Source organism: Hemitrygon akajei, chromosome 10 (genome assembly GCF_048418815.1).
Source record: "Hemitrygon akajei chromosome 10, sHemAka1.3, whole genome shotgun sequence".
Lineage (NCBI taxonomy): Eukaryota > Metazoa > Chordata > Chondrichthyes > Myliobatiformes > Dasyatidae > Hemitrygon > Hemitrygon akajei.
In genome coordinates, this window is record NC_133133.1 from 94,463,181 (window position 1) to 94,480,727 (window position 17,547).

Sequence of the window (17,547 nt, forward strand, 5' to 3'; positions counted from 1 at the left end):
TTGAGACAAATGATCCAATATTACATGTATTTTTTGGAAAAAGTACGAGAACCTCTGAGATAATGCTTTCTACAAAAGCTCTTTGGAGTCTGGTTTTCCAGTCAATGTGATGAGAGTTGAGGTGTGGGTTCTAGAAGTGCCCAGCCCTATATAAGAGACACACAAAGTCAGGTTACTGACGGAGCCTGCTCTTCTCAAGAAAGATCTGCTTATGTGCGCCATGCAATAACTTTTAGAGGATCTTGAAAGAAGAATTGTAGGGATGCATGAAGCTGGAAAAGGTTACAAAAGCATTTCTAAAGACCTGAGTGTTCATCAGTCTACAGTAAATTATCTGCAAATGGAGGAAACTCAGTACTGTTGTAACCTTCCCTCAGAGTGGGTGTCCTGCAAAGATCACTCCAAGAGCACAATGTGCAATGCTGAAGGAGGAGAAAGAGAACCAAAGGGTAACAGCAAAAGATCTGCAGAAATCCCTAGAACTTGCTAAATCCCTAGAACTCTGTTCATATGTCCACTGTAAGAAAAATACTGAACAAGAATGGTGTTCATGGAAGGACACCACTGCTCTCCAAATAAAAACATTGATGCTTGTCTCAAGTTTGCAAAAGACCATCTGGATGTTCTACGATGCTTCTGGGAAAATGTTTTCTGGGCAGATGAGAGAAAAGTTCAACTTTTTGGCAGAAATGCACATTGCTATGTTTCAAGGGAAAAGGGCACTGCACGCCAACACCAAAACCTCATCCCAACTGTGAAGCATGGTGGAAGTAGCATCCTGGTTTGGGCTTCTTTGTTGCTTCAGGGCCTGGATAGCTTGCAATTGTTAAGGGAACAATGAAATCTAAATTGTATAAAGACATTTTACAGGAATATGTCAGGGTAGCAGTCCATCACCCGAAGCTTAATAGAAGTTGAATAATGCAGCAAGACAATGATCCAAAAGACAAGAGTAGATCAACAACAGAATGGTTTAAAAGAAAATTTGTGTTTTGGAATGGCTGTTTCAAAATCTTGACCTTAATCTTATAGAAATGTGGTGGAAGGACCTGAAGCAAACATGGAAACCCACCAATACCCCAGAGGTGAAGCAGTTTTGTAAGGAGGAATGACCTAAAATTCATTGAAGCCAGTGTGCAGGACTGATCAACTGCCACTGGAAATGTTTGGTTGCAGTTAATACTGTACAAGGGGGTAACACCAGTTACTGAAAGCAAAGGTTCACAAACTTTTACCAATACATGTAATATTGAATCATTTTTCTCAATAAATAATGAATAAATGAATGAATAAGTATACTGGCAACGCATACAAAATGCTGGTGGAACGCAGCAGGTCAGGCAGCATCTATAGGAAGAAGCACTGTCGACGTTTCGGGCCGAGACCCTTCGTCAGGACTAACTGAAAGGAAAGATGGTAATGGATTTGAAAGTAGGAGGGGGAGGGGGAAATGTGAAATGATAGAAGACCAGAGGGGATGGGGTGAAACTGAGAGCTGGAAAGGTGATTGGCAAAAGGGATACAGAGCTGGAGATGGGAAAGGATCATGGGACAGGAGGCCTAGGGAGAAAGAAAGGGGGAGGGGAGCACCAGAGGTGGATGGAGAACAGGCAGGGTGATGGGCAGAAAGAGAGAAAAAAACCAAACAATTAAATATGTCAGGGATGGGGTAAGAAGGGGAGGAGGGGCATCAACGGAAGTTAGAGAAGTCAATGTTCATGCCATCAGGTTGGAGGCTACCCAGCCGGTATATAAGGTGTTGTTCCTCCAACCTGAGTGTGGCTTCATCTTGACAGTAGAGGAGGCCATAGGTAGACATATCAGAATGGGAATGGGACGTGGAATTAAAATGTATGGTGTTACGTATTCGGGCAACAATAATATAGATGAGTTAGGCAAGGGGTTTTATAACGAATAACACGTTTATTAAACACTGATAACAAACCCCCTTCAAATGTAAACAAACCCAAACAATGATCCGAGCTCAGCTGCTCAAACAGTCCTTAATAGCGTTGCAGTCCCAAACAGTCTTTAAAGCGGTATTGAAAAGAACTCAGTTCGTTAAAACGGTATGCCAAAAGAAAACAGACTTTAAAACGATATGCCGACAGTTCAAAAGCTCACGGTACTTTTAAAAGGAGAGACTTTTTAAAGCGATGTAAATTCTCTTCCACGTCGATGTCCTTCGATTCCCAGCGTCGAACTCCCACGTCGAATTTTATTAAATATAACAACTTAAAGTGACTGACCTTCCTTCCACAATATTCTCAATCTCCCGCTTTTTCCAGCGGAGACTATCGTGAGAATAGTAAACGAAATCCTTCCGAATGAGGATCACACAAGGTCGAAGTCAATCCATCGAAAATCGATTCTTCTCGATCTCCATTTTCCAAACTTTTCTTCACTCTCCCTTAGCAAAGAAACCGTTGGCTCTGACCTTTTAAACTTTAGGCATTATATAAAACTTCATTTTTAACTAAACTGCGTCATCACATTAAATCACACAGTAACATGAAGTCATCTTGGCAAATCCTGCCACGAACTGCCCCACCTGACAGGGTGGGTCTTCCTTTTATACCCTGTAGAAAAAACCTGTCACATGACCTCTACTGGCGGGAAAATGACATCACTCCACCATCACAAGACCATTACCTCATGTCCAGTATAACTTCAACCCCAGTCACGTGACAAGGGTACCACTGTCACGTGTCACGGGTACGTAACAATGGCCACTGGGAGATTCTGCTTTCTCTGGTGGGCAGAGTGTAGGTGTTCAGCGAAATGAGAAGTATACTGTACTGTTTTGTGTTATTTATTTAATTGGGTTCTCTTTATCTTGTTTTAGGATGTGGGAAGATCTAATCATATTTTAGGTCATATTTATGCAGAATTAGAGAAAATTCTCCAGGTTCACAAACTTTTTAGTACCACTGCAGATGATAAACAACAATGGACCAGATGGCACACCACTGGCCTCCAACCAGAAAGGCAATCATCTACCACCACCTTCTAGTTTCTCATGCTTACGTTGAATCCAATTAATTATTTCACCCTGAATGCCAAGGCACTGAACCTTCTGGACCAACCTTGCATGTGGGACTTTGCAAAAAGTCTTGCTAAAGTCCATCTAGACAACATCTACATTCCCTTCAATGTTCCTGGTAATTTCCTCAAAAGGCTCTATAAGCTTTGCTAGACAACACAAAGCCATATTGACTACCTCACCAAGTCCTATCTATCAAATACTTATAATATCTTGTCACTTCCAATATTTTACCCAGCTTACAATTTTCTGCCTTATTCTTAGAGCCTTTCTTAAACAACAGAACAACATAACTTGGCCTCCTGTCCTTGAGCACCTCATCCATGCTGAAGAACACATTAAATATTGCTGTCAGGGCTTCTGCAATTTCAGCACTAGACTTCCATGAGGTCTAGTGGGCACCTCATTGGCCTTTGGGGATTTATCACTGGGACACCTCATCAGCCTCTGGGATTTATCAAATTTGCCTCTAGACAGTAGATACCTGCTCTTCCACAATCTGGATATGGCCTTTGGCATTACTACTCTTTTTCCTCAGTTCGATAGATTCTGTGTCTGCCTCTCAAGTAAATACAGACACAAAATATAATTTCAGATCTCCCTCATCACTTTTGTCTCCATGTGTGGATGACAATGCTGATCTTCAAGATTAGTGTTCTGATGTTTACCTTGTGATACCTGAATGTAACATAATTATAAGAATAATAATTGTAATTAATGCATGCCAGAGAGATGCTAAAGTTACTGGCTTTACCTTCTCGGTTTGGAGTCTTAAGCCGTTGAAGCCATGCTATTGGATCCAATATAAACTCATTCTTTAATTGTGATGTATATGTAAAGAAATGTAATTCGAGTTTTGAAACAACAGGAATATGTTAACCTGGAACTCTCTTTATCTCATTGCTCAAAACTAAAGAAATGTGGTAAGATTTTGCTTGAGTTCCAGAATAGGACTGATCAGTAGAGTCACAGTTTTGTAAACCCTGTCAAAGAGACGAGTGTCATTTAGAAATACGCTTGTGTGTCTCCTAAGGGGAATCTTAGGATTGTGACTTCCCCTTTAGTCCTAAGGATTACCAAACCAAGGGAAACAGGGCCAAAGGTGCACAGAAATCATGTCAGTAAATTACACTACTGGTGGGCTAAGGCAAGACAATCTGGAATACTGTATGTCACTCCCTGCCCTCCTCCACCCTACCTTCTCTTATAGTCTTTCAAACTACTCTTTGCTAGTGGCTGGGCAAATCAGAGTTGACAGAACTTTTCTGAATCTTGATACCTCTATCTCAACAGTCAGGCTTGCCACTGACATTTTCAAATGCATTGATTCCCACAGACTATGCCTCCTCCCAGCCCACCTCCGGTAAGAATGCCACTCCTTTTCTCCATTTCTGTCTCCAACATAGGTATTCTCAGCAAGAGACCTTTTGCTCTTGGACTTCTAAAATATTTTCCTTCCAGAAATATGGGGAAGTGATATATCTGTCACACTGACCAGACCTTCTATTGGGAAACAGGGCTGGGAAACTAACATAAGTGTCAGTGGGAGAGCACTTTGGGATCAACAATCATAATTCTATCAGTTTTTAATTAGTTACATTAAAAAAATAGAATTGGTCCACAAATTAAAATCCTAATTGGGTCATGGTAAATTTTGAGACTGGCTGATGGGAATTTGCAAAGGTTTATAGTGAGAGGCTGCTTGTAAGTAAAGGGGTGTAGAGCAAGTGGGAAGTAATTAGCGATGAGATAAAGAGAATTCTAGGCCAACAAGTTCCTGCTGTAATGAAGGCTGTATTGGCAGAATCAAAGAGCCTGAGATGACAAAGGATACTGATAGGGGAAAAGAAGCTGGTATTTATCAGGTATAGGGAACTGAGATCTAGCAAATCCCTTTGGGAGTAAAAGAAATGTATCACACAGTCAAGAAAGAAATCAGGAGGGAAAAGAGGGGACATGCAAAAGCTTTGGTAGATAAGCAAAAAGAGAATCCTAAGAGATTCTACAAATATCTTAAGGGCAAAAGGGTAACTAGGGAGAGAATAGGTCCTCATAAGGAACAATATGCAGAGCCACAGGAAATGGGTGAATTAAATGAATATTTCTCATTTGTATTTAACATGGAACAGGTCATGGAGGTTAAGGAATTAAGGGAAATGAACAGTGATGTATCCGTGTTATGAAAGAGAAGATGCCGGTGGTCTTGAGTCCTTACCGAGGTGGATAAATCTCAGGGCATTGTGGGAAGTCAGGGAATACACTGTAGGGTCCAGCTATGATATTTGCATCACCTTTACCCTTATGTGAGACACCAGAAGACCCGAGTATGGCTAATGTTGTGTCTTTATATCAGAATGGATTCAAGAATAAGCCAGGGAATTACATATCAGTGAGCCTCACATCAGTAGTGCAAAAGCTATTGGGAGGGTATTCTGAGAGACAGTATCTATCTGCATTTGTAAAGTCAGGGGTTAGAAACAGAAACATAGAAAACCTACAGCACAATATAGGCCCTTCGGCCCACAATGCTGTGCCGAACATGTCCTTACCTGAGAAATTACCTAGGGTTACTCATAGCCCTCTATTTTTCTTAGTTCCATATACCTATCCAGGAGTCTCTTAAAAGACCCTATCGTATCTGCACTGTTGATTAGGGATAGCCAGCATCAACTTGTATGTGGGAAAGTATGTTTCACAAAGTTGAGTTTTGAGGTGACAAAGAGGATTGATGACTGTGGAGTTACAGATATTGTCTGCCTGCACTTCGGCAAGGACTTTGACAAGCTGAAGACCATAAGACCAGAAAATATAGGAGAACTAGGTCATTTGGCCCATTGAGCCCCATCATGGCTCTCAACCCTAATTTCCTGTCGTCTCCACATGTCCCTTAATGTCTTGACAAATCTAGAACCTATCAACCTCTGCCACAGATTCACCACTCTCTGGCTAAAGAAATTCCTCCTTATCGCCGTTCTAAATGGATGTCCCTACATTCTAAGTCTGTGTCCTCTAGGGTTAAATGGTCCCACTATAGGAAATATCCTCTTCACATCCACTCTATTGAGGCCTTTCAACATTCAACAGATTTCAATGTGAGCCCCCCCCGCCTCATTCTTCCATAAAAAGAAGCAATCCCAACTCAGACCCTTGTGCAAGACCACTTGTCACCGACAGCCAACCATAAAAGGCTCCCTTTATTCCCACTCAATGCTTCCTGCCAATCAGTTCCCTATTATCAGATAGATAATCACATCTATCCATGTGATAATCTTTCCTGTAATACCATAGGCTCTTAACATACATGATAAGCAGCTTTATGTGTGACACCTTGTTGAAGGACTTCTGAAAATCCAAGTACACAACAACAACCAATGTCTATCCTGCTTGTTATTTCTTCAAAGAATTCCAACTGATCTGTCAGGCAAGATTTTCCCTTGAGGAAACCTATTTTATCATCTGTCCCCAAGTACCCTGAAACCACATTCTTAATTCAGCTCCAACAGCTTCCGAACCACTGGGATCAGACTAACTAGCCTATAATTTCCTTTCCTCTGACCCTCTCCCAACCTGAAGACTAGAGTAACATCTGCAATTTTCTGGTCTTCCAGAGCCATGCCAGAATCCACTCATTCTTGAAAGATCATTACTGATATATCCACAATCTCTTCAGCTACCTCCTTCAGAACCCTGGAGTCCATCAGGTCCAGGTAACCTATCTAACTTCAGACCTTTCAGTTTCCCAAGCACCTTCTCCTTAGTAATGGCTACTTCACTCACTTCTGCCCCCGACCCTCTAGAACCTCCAACGTAATGCTTGTGTCTTCCACAGTGAAGACTGTGGCAAAATACTTATTCAGTTCATCCACCATTGCCTTATCCCCCATTACTACCTCTCCAGCATCATTTCCCAGTGGTCCAATATCTACTCCTGCCTCTCTTTTACACTCTATATATCTGAAGAATCTTTTGGTATCCTCTTTAATCTTATTAGCCTGCTTACCTTTGTATTCCAACTTTGCCTTCCTTTATGAATTTTATAGTTGCCTTCTGCTGGTTTTTAATTTAATTTTTGCTCTATTCCAGTATATGCCCTCCCTTTGACTTTTATGTTGGCTTTGACTTCTGGTGTCAGAAGTTGTGTCATCGTGCCTTTAGAATACTACTTCTTCGTTTCCTGTCTATCCTGCACATTCTGAATTGCTTCCAAAAACTCCATTGCTGCTCTGCCTTCATCCGTGGCAGTGTTCCTTTCCAATTAATTTTGGCCAGCTCCCCTCTCTCTAATTCCCTCTACTCCACCGCAATAGTGATACATCTAAGGTTAGCTTTTTCTTTTCAAATTGCAGGTGAGTTCTATCATATGATGATCCCTGGCCCTTAAGGGTTCCTTTACCTTAAGCTCTCTAATCAATTTTGGTTCATTGCACAACCGCCAATACAGAATAGTTGATCCCTGAGTGGGCTGAACCACAAGCTTCTCTGAAAAGCCATCTCAAAGGCATTGTACAAATCCCCCCTCTTGGGAACCAGCACCAACCTGATTTTCACAACCTACCTACATATGGAAATCCCCTTGGGTCTTTTTGCTCTTGCAGTTTCTTAGCTCTACCCACAATGATTTTACACTTCCAATACTGTGTCACTTCTTTCTAATGATTTGATTTCACGTTTTACCAACAGAGTCACGCCACCCCTCTGCTTACCTACTTGTCTTAGATACAATGTGTATCCTTGGATGTTAAGCTCCCAGCTATAATCTTCTTTCAGCCATGATTTAGTGATACCCACACCATTCTACCTGCCAATCTGTAACTGCGCTACAAGTTTATCTGCCTTATTCAGTATACTGCGTGCATTCAAATATAACACCTTCAGTCCTGTATTCACTCTTTTCAATTTTGTCACCTCTTTCATTACAATTCATCCCGTTGACTGCAATTTGCCCCATCATCAGCCTGTCCTTACTATCAGTCTCACTGCACACTTATCTCTATTTGTAAACCAATTACCTCTTCCTCAGCCCTATATACAAGTTCCCAAACCCCTGCCAAGTTAGTTTAAAACCTTCTGAACAACTCTAGCAAAACTGACCACAAGGATATTTGTTCCCCTCGGATTTAAGTGTAACTCATCCCTTTTGTACATCATACCTTCCAAAGAAGAGATCACAATGATCCAGAAATCTGAATCCCTGTCCCCTGCACCACTTACTCAGCAGTGCATTCATCTTGCCTATTCTTGCCCTCGTGGGCACGTGTCACAGTCAGCAATCCAGAGATTACTACCCCGAAGTCCTGCTTTCAGCTTTCTACCAAACTTCCTAAAATCATTCTTCGCCTTTCCTGCATATGTCATTGGTGTTGATATGTACCAAGGCCCTGGCTGCTCCGCCTCCCCCTCCCCTTTAAGAAAGCTGTAGACCCAATCTGAGACATCCCTGACCCTGACACCTGGGAGGCAACATACCATCTGGGTGTCTGTATTGTGTTCACAGAATCTCAAAAGATTGTAGGCTATGCTTCAAGTTTGGAGCTAGGCAACTGGATACAAAATTGGCTTGGTGGAAAGAATCAGAGGTGGTTGTGAAGGGTTGATTTTCAAACTGGAGATCTGTGACCAGTGGTGTTCCACAAGAATCTGTGCTGGGTCCACTAAGTTAACTATTTAGATGATAACATTCTTAATATGAATAAATTCTTCTTGGGCCTCCTGCCAGGTACAAATAACAATTATAACTGACGTTTTGATGACAAACTCTGCGATCTTCATTGGGAATGATGTCTGGGCATGTCTAGTCCAGTGGAATGTAGTCCCCTGTAGTCAGTCCTCCTAATTGGTTAGTCTTCATCCAATCAGGTTTCTGCTCTCCCACCTTGTTTACAACCAAATTCCAGTTCTTAGAGTGAGTTCCTCGACTTTGTTAAAATTCTTTTCCTCTAGCTTTATTTCAATGGCTTCCATTACCAGGCAGTCTCAAAAGGCACAGTACAGTAGTTTTGTACCATTGAAGTCAATCCAATGGCCATTGCAAATGCAGTGTTCTGCATTGTCCCACTTTGGTTCAAGAACCTGATAGTTGAGGGGTAGTAACTCTTCTGGGATTTTGTGTTGTGAGCCCTGAGGCTCCTATACTTTTTCCTGATGGTGGCTGTTATTGTTGAAGTACAAGTCTGTGTGAAAAAATGGTCAATGGAAAAACCAGGAAACCTAACAACAAGGAGGAACCCATCGTTACCAACTGTCTTCCCTATATTTCCACGATTTCTGGAAGGATCACCAGGATCCTGAAGAAATACTGGATTAATACCATCCACAGACCTATAAGGAAGCTCAGATCAAAACTTATGCAGGTCAAAGATGACCTGGGACTCAGGTCTGTTGGCATTTACAGGATTCCTTGTGAATGTGGAGCAGTACTGGAGAGTTTAACATCGGTAGCTGAGCGAAGGGCGCTGAGTAGGCTACGGTCAATTATGGATAACTCTGAACATCCTCTACATAGCACCATCCAGAGACAGAGAAGCAGTTTCAGCGACAGGTTACTATCGATGCAATGCTCCTCAGACAGGATGAAGAGGTCAATACTCCCCAATGCCATTAGGCTTTACAATTCTACCGCCAGGACTTAAGAACTTTTTAAAAGCTATTATTAATGCTTTTTGAGATAGTGATTTAGATGCATATCATATTTTTTACTGAGTTAAGTATTGTATGTAATTAGTTTTGCTACAAGAAGTGTATGGGACATTGGAAAAAAGTTGAATTTCCCCATGGGGATGAATAAAGTATCTATCTATCTATCAGTAGATATTGGCCAAACGCACAATGAAAACTAGGGACAAAGAGCACAAGAGGTATATCTGTTTGGGTTACCCAGACAAATCAGTAGTAGCAGAACACTGCATTCGTAATGGCCACAAGATTGAAAAAGGATCAAATGCTTTATTTGATTATGATTGATACCCAGCTGGAAGCCGAAGCAGAGTTTACTTGCCATAGGATTGACTTCAATGGCACAATACTATTCTGCTGTGCCAATGGCTCTTGGGACTACCTGTTAACGGAAACCATTGAAATACAACTACAGGATACGAATCCTAACAAAGATGGAGCTCTTGCTCTAAGTAAGAACTGGAATTCAATTATATATGCCAGGAAGCACTCGATCCTTTGTCGGTAATATGACTAGTAAGTTTGTGGATGAGTTGGTGGTGTATCGAACAGTGAAGAAGGCTATTTAAGACTATAACAGGTTCTAGATGAACTGGGTAAGTGAGCCAGATGGAATTTTAACTGAGACAATGTTGTGTTTGGTCAGATAAACTAGAGTGGGACTTACAGAGTAAATGGCAGGGCCCTGAGGACTGTGCTGAACAGAAGGATCACAGGCACAAGTACCTGGTTCTCTGCAAGTAGCACAGAAACTGACAGACTGTGGGTGAAGAAGGTGTTTGGCATCTTTGCTTTCAATGGTCAATGTAATGAGTACAGGAATTGGAACCTCACAATATTAGTAAGACCACTTTTGGAATAATGTCTACAATGTTGGTCAACTTGTTATAGGGAGGATGAGAGAGGTTGGAGAGGGTTAGAAATGATTTGTGAGGATGTTACTGTGACTGGAGGGTTTGAATTATAAGTGACTGGATAGATTGGAATTGTTTTCCCTAGAGCTAATGAGGCTGACAGGTTTATAAAATTTTGATGGTCATAGTCTTTTTCCCTCAGTAAGGAAGTCTAAATCTAGAGTGCATTTGATTTAAGATGACTGGGGAAATATTTAAAGAAGACTTAAATGGCAAGTTTTTCACATGCAGAGTGAAGGGTATATGGAAGAAGCTGATCCAGGAAGACAGACAACACTTTGGACAGATTTGGACAGATTCATGCATTATAAAAAGGGCGAGAGGAATATAGGAATATTCATGGATTAGTTGGGGCTCTGACAGAAATATTTCAAATGTCATTAGAAACGGGGATGGTGCCGGAGGATTGGCGTATTGCTCATGTTGTTCCATTGTTTAAAAAGGGTTCTAAGAGTAAACCTAGCAATTATAGGCCTGTAAGTTTGACATCAGTGGTGGGTAAATTAATGGAAAGTTAGAGATGGTATATATAATTATCTGGATAGACAGGGTCTGATTAGGAACAGTCAACATGGATTTGTGCGTGGAAGGTCATGTTTGACAAATCTTATTGAATTTTTTGAAGAGGCTACTAGGAAAGTTGACGAGGGTAAAGCAGTGGATGTTGTCTATATGGACTTCAGTAAGGCCTTTGACAAGGTTCCACACGGAAAGGTAGTTAGGAAGGTTCAATTGTTAGATATTAATATTGAAGTAGTAATATGGATTCAACTGTGGCTGGATGGGAGATGCCAGAGAGTAGTGGTGGATAACTGTTTGTCAGGTTGGAGGCTGGTAACTAATGGTGTGCCTCAGGGATCTGTACTGGGTCCAATGTTGTTTGTCATATACATTAATGATCTGGATGATGGGGTAGTAAATTGGATTAGTAAGTATGCAGATGATACTAAGATAGGTGGCGTTGTGGATTATGAAGTAGGTTTTCAAAGCTTGCAGAGAGATTTAGGCCAGTTAGAAGAGTGGGCTGAAAGATGGCAGATGGAGTTTAATGCTGATAAGTGTGAGGTGATACATTTTGGTAGGACAAATCAAAATAGGACACACATGGTAAATGGTAGGGCATTGAAGAATGCAGTAGAACAGAGTGATCTAGGAATAATGGTGCATAGTTCCCTGAAAGTGGAATCTCATGTGGATAGAGTGGGGAAGAAAGCTTTTGGTATGCTGGCCTTTATAAATCAGAGCATTGAGTATAGGAGTTGGGATGTAATGTTAAAATTGTACAAGGCATTGGTAAGGCCAAATTTGGAGTATTGTGTACTGTTCTGGTCACCGAATTATAGGAAAGATGTCAACAAAATAGAGAGAGTACAGAGAAGATTTACGAGAATGTTACCTGGGTTTCAGCACCCAAGTTACAAGGAAAGGTTGAACAAGTTAGGTCTTTATTCTTTGGAACGTAGAAAGTCGAGGCGGGACTTGATAGAGGTATTTAAAATTATGAGGGGGATAGATAGAGTTGACGTTGATAGGCTTTTTCCACTGAGAGTAGGGGAGATTCAAACAAGAGGACATGAGTTGAGAGTTAGGGGGCAAAAGTTTAGCGGTAATACGAGGGGGAGCTTCTTTACTCAGAGAGTGGTAGCTGTGTGGAACGAGCTTCCAGTAGAAGTGGTAGAGGCAGGTTCGATATTGTCATTTAAAGTAAAATTGGATAGGTATATGGACAGGAAAGGAATGGAGGGTTATGGGCTGAGTGCAGGTCGATGGGACTAGGTGAGAGTAAGCATTCGGCACAGACTAGCAGGGCCGAGATGGCCTGTTTCCGTGCTGTAATTGTTATATGGTTATATATTAAAAGGGCGAGAATAACATAGCAATATTTATGGATTATAAAAAGGGCGAGAATAATATAGGAATATTTATGGATTATAAAAAAGGGTGAGAATAATACAGGAATATTCATGGACTATAAAAAGGGCGGGAGGAATACAGGCTAAGTGCGGGCAAATAGGATGAGAGATACAGCAGGATGTTTTGTGCCTAAGGGCCTATGTGACTGATTCTAATCCTTCCACTTCCCAGACAGAGGGGCAAAGAATTCCCCTGGTCTTCACCCTTCACCTCAACAGCCTCTGTATCTAACACATTATCCACTAACAATTTTTTGTCAGTTCCAACATGATCCCACCATCACTCATATCTCCCCCTTCCCACCCCTTCCTGTCTTCGCAGTGACCACTCTCCCTATGGCTCCTCTTTTCTTTTCCCATTTCTCCAGTTTGCCTTCCCTACCTGCTATCAGTGCCCTGCAAAAGCACGAGCAGCAATACCTGCCCCTTCACTACCATCCAGTTCCTCTTCGGAGCCTAGGGCACCTCAGCTCGGCAGGAAGTGAGGCAGGAAACCCACACTGATTTCAATCTTGTTGCCATGGATACTGATTGGCATAATGCATTGCATACAGTAAACATAGCCAATACGTTACATAAACCACAGGCACAGCACAGCTGCAGAGCGTTTAAATGATAAAATCAAATATTTCCACCTAGGCACACTCCTTGACTTGATTATCACAGCCAGCATCATCAGAAATAATAGATATTGCAGATGCTGGACTGAGAGTCTATGTGGAGTGAGAAGCTGGGGGCGGGGGTGATCGGTGCAAAAGGTAAAGGGCTGAAGAAGATGGAATCTGATAGGGGAAAGGAGGAGACCATGGGAGAAAGGGAAGGAGGTGATAGGCAAGTGAGGCAGAGAAGAGGTAAGAGGGGAGCCAGAGTGGGAAATGGAAGCAGAAGGTAGGAGGAGGGAGAGCAATTCCTAAAGTTAAGAGAAATCGCAGTGCAGCATCAGCCCTTAAGGAGATGAACATCTCATTTTTCCATATTGTCTCACTGAGAAAATGGTCTAACTGTCTCTGTGCCATCTGAGAAACAGTCCTTTCTCACAGACGACACCAATCCTGGTCACAGTTAACCATCACCTACACACTCAGGTATGCATGAACTCAAACATAAGTGAGCATGAACGCACACAGACAGCATGAACTTCCGCTGTTATATTTCAGGGCCTTGTTATTTTTAGCTCAGAGCCCTATGTTTCTGCCGTGAGAGGGAATAACTGAGCAGCAGGAAGTGAGAGTAGGACAGCCAAAGGCATCAGTTTTCCTGCTCAAGATCCATCATCTTTGCTTTAATCCAGCTTGATTGGTATTTAATTAAAACCACAATTGTAACTATCCGGAACTAGAAGCTGCCAGTTCATTAATTTTGCATCAGTCAGCTCTAACAGCATGCAGCAGATTGCTGACTCACTGGTCCAAATGTATATTTTATGTGTCTCTAACCTTGCAGAGTATTGTTGAGAAACAATGATCTAGAGAAGTGAGAACAGGCTAATATCAGAACTTCTATAAACACATAGTTATAAGTTTAAAATTGCTAGCCTTAGCTTCTGTTCTTCCTTTGACTCCAAGGTCACCCAGCCTGTAACCTAATACCTGGCAGAATATATACACATGCATACATGCAGCTACATACATAATTACCTATAAACACACTGCCTCAGTATAATTATATATTTCATCATTGGACTGGGTGGCACGCAGAAGCTTTTCATTGTATCTTGTATCTGTGACAATAATACACTAGTACACTTTACTCCATACAGATACACACATGTTGATATGCTCATGCCCATGAGCATGGTATGTACATGCCCATACATGTGTGTTAATATGTTTTTGCATATTGTGTGCACATTCCTATAAGAATATGTACACAGATAATGTGCGATGCAGTAATTTGGCCATTGAGTGTGAACACTATTTTCCTCACTGCTGCTTTGCTCTTAAACTACAAAATGGCCATGGTTAAATGATTTGTACAGTTCTTTTCCTCACTTCGTTTCTTCTGACCTATTCACTCTCCTTAATAACCTTCTGATTAATTTCTGCCCACTAACCAAGACTCTGGGCATCTTACAGTGGGTAATCACATGGGATGTGGAAGGAACTGGAGCACTCCAGGTAAACTTCCATGGTCACAGGAAGAGTGAGCACACTCCAAGGAGAAAGCAGGATTGGTCCTGTGCCACTTCAGTTCGAGGGAGATACAGTACCTGTGCTAAGTGAATGCCCACTGTGACTACCCACCTCCCACACACACAGATGCAGACACGTGTGCATGTGTGTGCTCACCCGTATACACTAAACACAGATGCAGACACAGTCATAGAAACATCACCAGGCCAGAGTGAAGAACCTGACACACGTGCATTTGGTATGTTTGATGATGCATTACCTTTTCCCAGTGTTAAACTACTCCAGTGGAACAAGTTCAGCCCAAGAGCAGAATGAATTTTTTCATATGATGTTTACTGAATTGGCTTGAGATTTTAAGTTCTCCTTCCATCCTCCCTCCCCCACCAAAGGCTCAGTGTAGTGAGTGTGCTGGCCAACATTGGCAACTTCCCACCATCAATACCTTCTCATGTCACTTGGCTGCTCCTAATTCAGAAGATGTAAACAGAGCAGGCTGAATTCACCCCACCCACTTACCATCTTATTGCTGTTTTCCCCAGGGGCAAGAAGGTAGTTGGAGCAGGAATACGCACCTTGAACCATTCACCTTGATCACCTCAGAGCCATTCTGCTAAACGCTCCCCTTCAGAACATTTCCAGTTCTCATTCTTACTAAACTCTTGATTCTTCAGTATACAGTATCTGTTAGGTTTTGTGTATTTTCTTTCCACCTCAAAGCCAGTTGGGATGGTATCACCCAACACATCCAATTCAATTTCTCTGTGATAACAGTACAATTGTGGGCTGAATTCCTTCAAAGTATTTCTTAACATGCAGAGATCCTTTCAGAACACAGGAGTCTGCAGGTCCTTTTAGAGCACAGCAGCCTGAAAATTCTTTCAGAGTACAGGAGCCTGCAGATACTGGAGCTGGAGCAAAATAAACTGCTGGAGGAACTCAGCAGGTAATGCAGCATTTAAAGAGAGAGATGGTTAACTGACATTTTATGTCACGCTCCAGGTGAAGTGTCTCGACCGAATCATCGATTGTCCATTTGCCTCCAGAGGTGCTGCCAGATCTATTAAGTTCCACCAGCAGTTTGTTTTTGCTCTTAAACTACATAATGGCCATGGTTAATGACTGACAAAATAATTGATTTGTAAACTTTGCTTTCTGCAGTTCTTGGACCACTTGTTGGCAGGAATTGAAGATATCTGTGGACATTGGGGCCAATATTACTGGAAAGACAGGTATAACATTCTCCAAGTTGTGAGTGTTTGTTGGTGAAGTTTCTTCCTGTGTCGAAGTGCTGGTGTGAGATACTGAAACCCGTTCCTGTTTCTATTCAATGGCTGGAAATGTTCTGAATTCATATCATAACTTGCAAGTATGGTATAAGAAAAGGTCTTCATTTAAAGATCACTGATGACTCTTTAGTTTTCAAAATAAAACACACAGGTTGAACTCATGGACATCAGAAATGTTTCCTGTACCACGTATGTGTTTGTTTGCCAAAGTAATGGGATTCAGAAACTCAGATTGAGAGGCATTTACAACTATCACACGATACACAGTTCAGAATACATCAACATCTCTACCTGCCTGGGAGATGTTAAGAATCAATGTCTCTGTCAAGTGTGACAGACCTGAGAATAGTTATGAACCAGCTGGATTTTAAAGTCAATGGTAAATTGTACATTCAATTTTTGGCTTGCAGTTAATTATCTTTACACGTCGCCATTTGTTCAGGACTGTGGAATGATCTGGACTTCAACAGAGATTCAGGTAGAGTTGCAATGGTTTTGCTGTTCCTCCAACTGTTTACAATCAGACCAGCCATTTTCCATTTATGTTATGATGTCCATAACCACTCATTAAAGTGACACTCTGCCTTTTGATGCCATCCATGCTACATTTCATCTTGAATCAAAAGTTTATTTAGAAACCGGACCACAAATGAACAGATTTAGTGAATTCTGTGGCATTAAAATTTGAGTTCATTGTCTGTGGATTACTGACTATATACCGTAGTCATAAGACCATAAGGCATAGGAGCAGAATCAGGCCATTCAGCCCATTGAGTCTGCTCTGCCATTCCAGATCCCAGATCCCACTAAATCCCATACACCCGCCTTCTCACCATATTCTTTGATGCACTGACCGATCAGGAAACGATCAACTTCTGCCTTAAATGCACCCACAGACTTGACCTCCACCATAGCGTGCAGCAGAGCATTCCACAGATTGACTACTCTCTGGCTAAAAGAATTCTTCCTTGCCTCTGTTCTAAAAGATCATCCCTCCATTTTGAGACTGTGCCCTCTTGTTCTGGATATCCCGACCATGGGAAACATCCTCTCCACATCAACCCTATCTCTACCTTTCAACATTCGGTAGGTTTCAATGAGATCCCCACGCATTCTTCTAAATTCCAGTGAGTACAGGCCCAAAACTGCCAAATGCTCTTCATATGTTAACTCCTTCATTCCTGGAATCATCCTCGTGAACCTTCTCTGGACTCTGTCCAATGACAACACATCCTTTCTGAGATATGGAGCCCAAAACTGTTGACAATACTCCAAGTGTGGCCTGACTAGTGCCTTATAAAGCTTCGGTATCATCTCCTTGCATTAACATTCTATCCCCCTTGAAATAAATGCCAACATTGTATTTGCCTTCTTTACCACAGACTCAACCTGTGAATTAACCTTCTGAGAGACTTGCACGAGCACTCCCAAGTCCCTCTGCACCTCTGATGTTTGAATCTTCTCCCTATTTAGATACTTGTCTGCACTATTGTTCCTTTTACCAAAACGTATTATCATACATTTCCCAACACTGTATGCCATCTGTCACTTTCTTGACCATTCTTCCAATTTGTCTAAGTCCTGCTG

General features: G+C 41.7%; 1 protein-coding gene across 4 annotated transcripts in view; it reads left to right on the forward strand.

The window, feature by feature from the left end:
- The window catches only part of LOC140734547 (sodium/hydrogen exchanger 2-like), a 573,522-nt gene that overhangs the window by 472,182 nt on the left and 83,793 nt on the right, over positions 1-17,547 (forward strand). For all 4 annotated transcript variants that reach the window (XM_073058669.1, XM_073058670.1, XM_073058671.1 and 1 more), the window contains exon 7: positions 15,833-15,903. In XM_073058669.1, the coding sequence (XP_072914770.1) occupies positions 15,833-15,903 (71 nt within the window). The remainder of the gene's footprint in view (positions 1-15,832; positions 15,904-17,547) is intronic.